At 39.0% G+C, this 9588-nt stretch overlaps 1 protein-coding gene across 1 annotated transcript in view; it reads right to left on the bottom strand.

Moving 5' to 3' along the window:
- Window positions 1–604: 604 nt before the first annotated feature.
- The window catches only part of LOC110448798 (protein zer-1 homolog), a 39738-nt gene continuing 30754 nt past the window's right edge, over window positions 605–9588 (bottom strand). Inside the window, exons 4-6 of the mRNA XM_021495243.1 lie at window positions 7123–7311; window positions 2681–2778; window positions 605–2108 (exon numbers count right to left, since the gene is read on the bottom strand). Of these exons, the coding sequence (XP_021350918.1) occupies window positions 1930–2108; window positions 2681–2778; window positions 7123–7311 (466 nt within the window). The 3' untranslated portion in view covers window positions 605–1929. The remainder of the gene's footprint in view (window positions 2109–2680; window positions 2779–7122; window positions 7312–9588) is intronic.

Raw genomic sequence — 9588 nt, 5'->3', positions numbered from 1 at the left:
AGTTGCTTTAGACTATATGGTCAAATTACCGTTTTTGGCCCCGCCCCTCAGCATCCAAGGAGGTTATATCTTCAATTTATGCAAAATTGAGTCCCCTTTGCCTAAGGGTGCTCTACACCAAATTTGGGTCAAATCCCTCTGTTTATACATACATGAATTCCCCTTACTGAAGGATTTTCTAGACAAAATTTGGTTCAAACCCCTCTTTCGACCAGAAGAAGGAAGATTTTAAACATTTACCCCTATGTTCTCCCTTATTCACCGAGCCCCTCTGCCCCCTGAATAGCCATACCCTCTGTTTATACAAAATTGAGTTCCCCTTGCTCAAGGATGATTTAGACAAAAAAATTGTTAAAATCCCTCCATTTGTACAGAAGAAGAAATTTAAAGATTTTCTTAAGTTTCCCTTATTGGGCCCCCAGGGGGACCACTCCCTCTGTTTAGGAGACAGGGTAGTCTAGTGGTAGGACGCCACGCTCGTGACCGAAGGGTTGCGGGTTCGAGTCACGGCACAACACTGTGTTGTATCTTTGAGCAAGATACTTTACTCCACTCGTTCTAGTGTACTCAGCTGTAAATGAGTATGTGTTTGGGTAACTGCTAGAATTGTAGAATGCTAGCTGTGAGCGTGAAATGGCAGCACCGGCTGTATCCTTCCCAGGGAGTTAAGAAAGATGTTGGCGGCTGGTTGCGAAGGCCCTATAAACACAGATAATAATTTGTGAATCGCTTTGAGACGACCTACAAACTAGGTTGTGATAAAGCAGTATATAAGAACCTCCAATTATTATTATTATTATTTAAAGTAAATTCCCCTTGCCAAAGGATGTTCTAGACTAAATATGGTTTCAAATTCCTCAATTTGTACAGAAGGAGAATAAATTTAAATGATTTACCTCAATTTCAGCTATAACCCCTCAGCCCCCGAGGGGAGGGGGCAATACCTTCCATTTAACAAAATTGAATCCCCTTTAGCTGAGGATACTCCAGGCCAACTTTAGTTAAAATCTACTAAGGTGTTCAGGACTGGCAGCTTTTAAAAGGAAAAGTTGACAGATGGACAGATGGACGACAGATGCCAGGCCATGGCATAAGCTCACTTGCTCTTTGGACAGGTGAGCTGAAAAATGATAAACAATTCTGAGATACCAAAACCTGAGCTGCAGGTACACTATCTGTATGGGTTGTGTATAGACTACTGATCATTGAAACTTTCCAAGTGTTGATCCTTACTTCAGGAGGAGATTAATAGAATCTTCCCCTACCTTGAGGGTGTGACAGAGAAATCTTCAACCTGAGGGAGGATATTCTTGATTGTCTTACCCGAGGCTTTGCCATTTCTCTGTCACACCCTTAAGGTAGGGGATGATTGTTTTTCTCCAATCCTGTTTCACTCACAAATCAGGCAATAAGCGGTCATTGCATGAAATATAAACGTTTTTTCATGTTTTCCAGCAAATCCAAAGTTGTCAAGAGTCAAGAGGCTTTATTTATTGTCGCATATACATGTAACATAATAACATTAGCACTGTAGTGCTATTCTTGCGTCATATGGTCTGCTACTGTTGATGTGACAGCAATGCATTGATGACATGACGTCATACTATTATTATGACTTAGATCACACCATTCTGCATGAGGCTATCTCCCCTAGGGGGTGACAAGCTGATCTTTTCCAGCCTAAAAGGGTGGGAGAAACTGTGATCACCTTCAGATAATGTGTTTATAGTTGTCTATTGAATCCAATGAAGTAAAAACATTTTCTATAAGAAAGTGAAGTTATCAGAGTTTGAAGTTGCTACAATGAGTTTCAAACAGGGAAGGGACCATAGGTGTATGGCAATAAGAATGTAAACACACTGGGCTATGGGAGCCACAACTATAAAAACCTAGCGATTCAACACCTCTTCCTGCATTGATTAATGTCGGTTATTCCACAGGGTTCTCTCCTGAGCTATTTTCCTCTAATGAAAGTTTGTAGTTGGAGCACTGCTGAAGGGACATAGTAGCAAGTGTGGCCGCTTTAGGAAGGACACGCTCATCCTCAATCAACTGCTCCAACAGGGAGAGACCACCCTCCAGTTCCAGCATTGGGCAGTATCGGTCAGCTGTAAACAGTGATACAGAGGTAACCTGTATTCCTAACAACATAGTCTTAGTAACAAGCTTTCTGATTGGCTCATAACTGCACAAACATATGATCTACAAAACTTTGCTATTTTTACGTAGTTGTATTCTGTAGTTTTAAGAGGACATGTTTCACAGCATTTCTTCAGGTTCTCCAGGATAATAAGAGATGATTAATTAAGACCTGATTAATTGTTAATTGTGCAAGTATTATTGGCATTTTTTTACCAAAAAAAGTTGGCATTGTCTTAAGGTGGACTTTTGCAAGCCAAGTGGGCCAGATCTGGTCCAAATTATAGGATGGGGACCAGACTTGGTCCTTAATGCCTTCAGAGGGATCAAATGGGAAATATTGGGGTTGATCCTTTAAAACGGTAGATGACTGACATCTATTTGCTTATGTAATGTACAATTAATTTTCCTTGTTTATGTCCCAAGAGAATGGGAAAAATTCCTGATTGATTCCTTGTATGAAGTTTTAGTTTAAGATTGTTTTATTTGACAAAAAATTTTGCAGTGTGTTGTTGATTCAAACACAGTGAACACTGCTCACCTTTAGACCGGGTCAGGTTACATAGCGCCCACGTCGCCCACAGTTGGGCCTCTGGTGTCTCATACTCCACAATCAGCTCCAGGATTGGTCGCAGAGATCTGCCATTCAAAGTTATATTTTACAATAATGTAACCGGGATAATATTTTCAATATACAATTCATATGTTATTTTTATTAAGATATGCAAGGCGCTGCGAGTCCTAGTACTAATTCATACTGTATTGTAAATGTAAACTCCCAGCCCCTAGATTGGGGTTTCATATTTTACATTACAGACTTATAATACTAAGAACCCCTAGATTGAAGTTTCATATTTTACATAACAGGCTTATAATATTGAGAACCCCTGGATTGGAGTTTCATATTTTACATTACAGACTTATAATGCTAAGAACCCCTAGATTGGAGTTTCATATTTTACATAACAGACTTATAATACTAAGAACCCCTAGATTGAAGTTTCATATTTTACATAACAGACTTATAATATTGAGAACCCCTGGATTGGAGTTTCATATTTTACATTACAGACTTATAATATTGAGAACCCCTAGATTGGAGTTTCATATTTTACATAACAGACTTATAATATTGAGAACCCCTAGATTGAAGTTTCATATTTTACATAACAGACTTATAATATTGAGAACCCCTGGATTGGAGTTTCATATTTTACATTACAGACTTATAATATTGAGAACCCCTAGATTGGAGTTTCATATTTAACATTACAGACTTATAATACTAAGAACCACTAGATTGGAGTTTCATATTTTACATTACAGACTTATAATATTGAGAACCCCTAGATTGGAGTTTCAAATTTTACATTACAGACTTTTAATATTGAGAACCCCTAGATTGGAGTTTCATATTTTACATTACAGACTTTTAATATTGAGAACCCCTATATTGGAGTTTCATATTTTACATTACAGACTTATAATACTAAGAACCCCTAGATTGGAGTTTCATATTTTACATTACAGACTTAAAATATTGAGAACCCCTAGATTGGAGTTTCAAATTTTACATTACAGACTTATAATATTGAGAACCCCTGGATTGGAGTTTCATATTTTACATAACAGACTTATAATATTGAGAACCCCTAGATTGGAGTTTCATATTTAAATTACAGACTTATAATATTGAGAACCCCTAGATAATTGGGTTATATTCTTCATTACACACACACCGCTCCTATATGTAGGTTCAGCACTATGTACACACACACCACTCCTATATGTAGGGTCAGCTCTATGTATACACTTACCACTAAGAACCCCTAGATTGGAGTTTCATATTTTACATTACAGACTTTTAATATTGAGAACCCCTATATTGGAGTTTCATATTTTACATTACAGACTTATAATACTAAGAACCCCTAGATTGAAGTTTCATATTTTACATTACAGACTTTTAATATTGAGAACCCCTATATTGGAGTTTCATATTTTACATTACAGACTTTTAATATTGAGAACCCCTATATTGGAGTTTCATATTTTACATTACAGACTTATAATGTTGAGAACCCCTAGATTGGAGTTTCATATTTAAAATACAGACTTATAATATTGAGACCCCCTAGATAATTGGGTTATATTCTTCATGACACACACACCGCTCCTATATGTAGGTTCAGCTCTATGTACACACACACCACTCCTATATGCAGGTTCAGCACTATGTACACACACACCCCTCCTATATGTAGGTTCAGCTCTATGTATACACTTACAAATCCTATATGTAGGTTCAGCACTATGTACAAACACACCGCTCCTATATGTAGGTTCAGCTCTATGTATACACTTACAAATCCTATATGTAGGTTCAGCACTATGTGCACACGCACCACTCCTCTTATGTAGGTTCAGCACTATGTACCCACACACCACTCCTATATGTAGGTTCAGCTCTATGTATACACTTACCAATCCTATATGTAGGTTCAGCACTATGTACACACTTACCGCTCCTATATGTAGGTTCAGCACTATGTACACACACACCACTCCTATATGTAGGTTCAGCACTATGTACACACACACCACTCCTATATGTAGGTTCAGCTCTATGTATACACTTACCACTCCTATATGTAGGTTCAGCACTATGTACACACTTACCACTCCTATATGTAGGTTCAGCACTATGTACAAACACACCACTCCTATATGTAGGTTCAGCTCTATGTACACACACACCACTCCTATATGCAGGTTCAGCACTATGTACACACACACCACTCCTATATGTAGGTTCAGCTCTATGTATACACTTACCACTCCTATATGTAGGTTCAGCACTATGTACACACTTACCACTCCTATATGTAGGTTCAGCACTATGTACACACACACCACTCCTATATGTAGGTTCAGCACTATGTACACACACACCACTCCTATATGTAGGTTCAGCACTATGTACACACACACCACTCCTATATGTAGGTTCAGCACTATGTACACACACACCACTCCTATATGTAGGTTCAGCACTATGTACACACACACCACTCCTATATGTAGGTTCAGCACTATGTACACACACACCACTCCTATATGTAGGTTCAGCACTATGTACACACATACCACTCCTATATGTAGGTTCAGCACTATGTACACACATACCACTCCTATATGTAGGTTCAGCACTATGTACACACATACCACTCCTATATGTAGGTTCAGCACTATGTACACACATACCACTCCTATATGTAGGTTCAGCACTATGTACACACATACCACTCCTATATGTAGGTTCAGCACTATGTACACACATACCACTCCTATATGTAGGTTCAGCACTATGTACACACATACCACTCCTATATGTAGGTTCAGCACTATGTACACACATACCACTCCTATATGTAGGTTCAGCACTATGTACACACATACCACTCCTATATGTAGGTTCAGCACTATGTACACACATACCACTCCTATATGTAGGTTCAGCACTATGTACACACATACCACTCCTATATGTAGGTTCAGCACTATGTACACACATACCACTCCTATATGTAGGTTCAGCACTATGTACACACATACCACTCCTATATGTAGGTTCAGCACTATGTACACACATACCACTCCTATATGTAGGTTCAGCACTATGTACACACATACCACTTCTATATGTAGGTTCAGCACTATGTACACACATACCACTTCTATATGTAGGTTCAGCACTATGTACACACATACCACTTCTATATGTAGGTTCAGCACTATGTACACACATACCACTTCTATATGTAGGTTCAGCACTATGTACACACATACCACTTCTATATGTAGGTTCAGCACTATGTACACACATACCACTTCTATATGTAGGTTCAGCACTATGTACACACATACCACTTCTATATGTAGGTTCAGCACTATGTACACACATACCACTTCTATATGTAGGTTCAGCACTATGTACACACATACCACTTCTATATGTAGGTTCAGCACTATGTACACACATACCACTTCTATATGTAGGTTCAGCACTATGTACACACATACCACTTCTATATGTAGGTTCAGCACTATGTACACACATACCACTTCTATATGTAGGTTCAGCACTATGTACACACATACCACTTCTATATGTAGGTTCAGCACTATGTACACACATACCACTTCTATATGTAGGTTCAGCACTATGTACACACATACCACTTCTATATGTAGGTTCAGCACTATGTACACACATACCACTTCTATATGTAGGTTCAGCACTATGTACACACATACCACTTCTATATGTAGGTTCAGCACTATGTACACACATACCACTTCTATATGTAGGTTCAGCACTATGTACACACATACCACTTCTATATGTAGGTTCAGCACTATGTACACACATACCACTTCTATATGTAGGTTCAGCACTATGTACACACATACCACTTCTATATGTAGGTTCAGCACTATGTACACACATACCACTTCTATATGTAGGTTCAGCACTATGTACACACATACCACTTCTATATGTAGGTTCAGCACTATGTACACACATACCACTTCTATATGTAGGTTCAGCACTATGTACACACATACCACTTCTATATGTAGGTTCAGCACTATGTACACACATACCACTTCTATATGTAGGTTCAGCACTATGTACACACATACCACTCCTATATGTAGGTTCAGCACTATGTACACACACACCACTCCTCTAATGTAGGTTCAGCACTATGTACACACACACCACTCCTATATGTAGGTTCAGCACTATGTACACACATACCACTCCTATATGTAGGTTCAGCACTATGTACACACATACCACTCCTATATGTAGGTTCAGCACTATGTACACACTTACCACTCCTATATGTAGGTTCAGCACTATGTACACACATACCACTCCTATAATTACCAGTTTAGACAAATGAAACAACTGACCGGTACTTAATCTTCATTTTGGAGTCAAGGTCCCATCGGTTCACTGTGTCCACTATTTTGACCAATACATCACTGCGTGCTGGTGTGTTTATCGTCCAGGTTCTTGCTGGATCAATTACCATTGTTGCCATGACAGATGTTGCGTGGTAACTCACACCATCTTTGTCCAACTGAGAGTCCATTAAATCACTGAAAATAACAACAGTTCATGTTATAATCTACACTGATGATTGGGTAGAGTGTAGATTTGGTCAGTGAGTGGTCAGTTAGACAAACCTGGAATTCATAGAACTTTTATGGTAAGTTTTTAACAACGTTTAACAACAAAATACATTTCCTTTTGAGTGAACTTTTAAATTGGAAATACACTCCTGTAAATTTTCTCTCTAGGTGAGTTTTCTTTAAATCTTATTTTACTTCAGTAAAAGATGTGCATTGATTAGCTTGCCTCACAAGCGTCTGCTGTAGGGAATTTCCCTTTTGCTCAGCGGTAAAGCATCGAGCTGGAGACCCAAGGGTCGCGGGTTAAGACCCCAGCGACGGCAATATCTTTATCACTATTCCTCGACCTACTACAAACTGGTGCCGTTGACCCTTCCCTTTCAAGGTAGGAGAACCCTTGGTGGGGAGTCAAAGAACCTGGGTTGATGATTGAACAAGAGTACCGCGGGGCGGAACAATATACGACCATCGAATGCCATAGTGTTATATACTTTCTTCCATTGAAATAAGATCTGCATCATTCTAAGAGTGGTAAGCTGACATGCTATAAACAAGAGGCCCAAGGGCCTTAGTGGTCACCTGAGTTATATCATAGGTACTGGTAGCTTTATTTTATTGTTTAGATGTGATGTGGAAATCAGCATGTAAACTAAGTGAAATACAATACTTGTCATGTCATCAAAGGATAAGAATTTGAAAATATTTGTAAATGTTCCCTTTGGGGCCCCGCTCTAACCCCTGGGGATGGGGCAGGAATTCCAAGTTTACAATGTGATACCGTCATCCACCAAAGAAAATTCTCACCAAGTAAGAATAATTTCCAACAGAAAATTGTCAAAATATACCCAAAAGTGTTGTTTCCCTATATAAACTATAGTAAACTTTACCCCCTCCCCAAGGGAGAACGGATAGCTCGGGGGTCCTGAAATTTACAATTTAAATAAAGCCCCTGATGATCTTTCCATCCATGCAGAGAAAATGACTGTAATACCTCTGAGTCTGGAGAAGAAGATTTTTGAAATATTGGTTAATTTTCCCTTTTGGGCCCCGCCCTGGCCCCTAGGGTTGGGGTAGGAATCCCAATTTTACAATTTAAAACCATCTTCCTCCTCCAAGGATGATTCTGACCAAGTAAAAATAATTTCCAACAGAAAATTGTCAAAATATACCCAAAAGTGTTGTTTCCCTATATAAACTATAGTAAACTTTACCCCCTCCCCAAGGGAGAACGGATAGCTCGGGGGTCCTGAAATTTACAATTTAAATAAAGCCCCTGATGATCTTTCCATCCATGCAGAGAAAATGACTGTAATACCTCTGAGTCTGAGGAAGAATATTTTTGAAATATTGGTTAATTTTCCCTTTTGGGCCCCGCCCTGGCCCCTAGGGTTGGGGTAGGAATCAAATCAAATCAAATACTGAAATGAACAAAGGGCAATCGATTTTGGAAACATTGCCTAATCAAAATTCTTTTAAGGGAGAATCATGATTATAATGTATACCAAGTTTCAAAGAGATCGGTCGATAAATGGAGGAGGAGATTGCCGGACAAACAAAAGTTAACGCAGGACGGACGGACAACCCCATACCATAATACTTCCGTCAAATTTGACGGGCGTATAAAAAGGGGGAAATAGTGTAAAATATGTGCATTGATTAGGTTGCCTTACAAGCGTCAGCTGTAGGGAATTTCCCTTTAGCTCAGCAGTAGAGCATCGGGTTGGAGAGCCAAGGGTCGCAGGTTCGAGCTCCAGCGAGGGTAATATCACTATTCCTCATCCTACTACACTTCAAATGAATCAGACATTAGCAAGCAATAATTCTACGGCCCAGCTATTCAATAACATTTATTTCATACTTGAAAATGTTTTTCACATAGGCGGGATCCTATACACTTGAACGGTCCTCAAAAACTTATTTAGACTGGTAATCTGGTGGATATTGATTTCTAAATATAGCCTATATGAAAATTCCCCACAACCTGTTGTAGCGCATACACAGTTAGACCAGCGCATGATCTGTCCGACAACAACAGAATACCATACCTTCAATAAATCTATGTATATATACAAACCAACACACCAGGGTTTGTGTCTGATACAGGTTGTCAGTGATGTTGGTAGCCATATTAAATCTCTGTATACATACCAACACACCAGGGCTTGTGTCTGATACAGGTTGTCAGTGATGTTGGTAGCCATATTAAATCTCTGTATACATACCAACACACCAGGGTTTGTGTCT

The sequence above is a fragment of the Mizuhopecten yessoensis genome, unplaced genomic scaffold (assembly GCF_002113885.1).
Source record: "Mizuhopecten yessoensis strain PY_sf001 unplaced genomic scaffold, ASM211388v2 scaffold4307, whole genome shotgun sequence".
Lineage (NCBI taxonomy): Eukaryota > Metazoa > Mollusca > Bivalvia > Pectinida > Pectinidae > Mizuhopecten > Mizuhopecten yessoensis.
The sequence above is the reverse complement of the archived record's forward strand: the minus strand, read 5'-3'. Positions and strand labels throughout refer to the sequence as shown.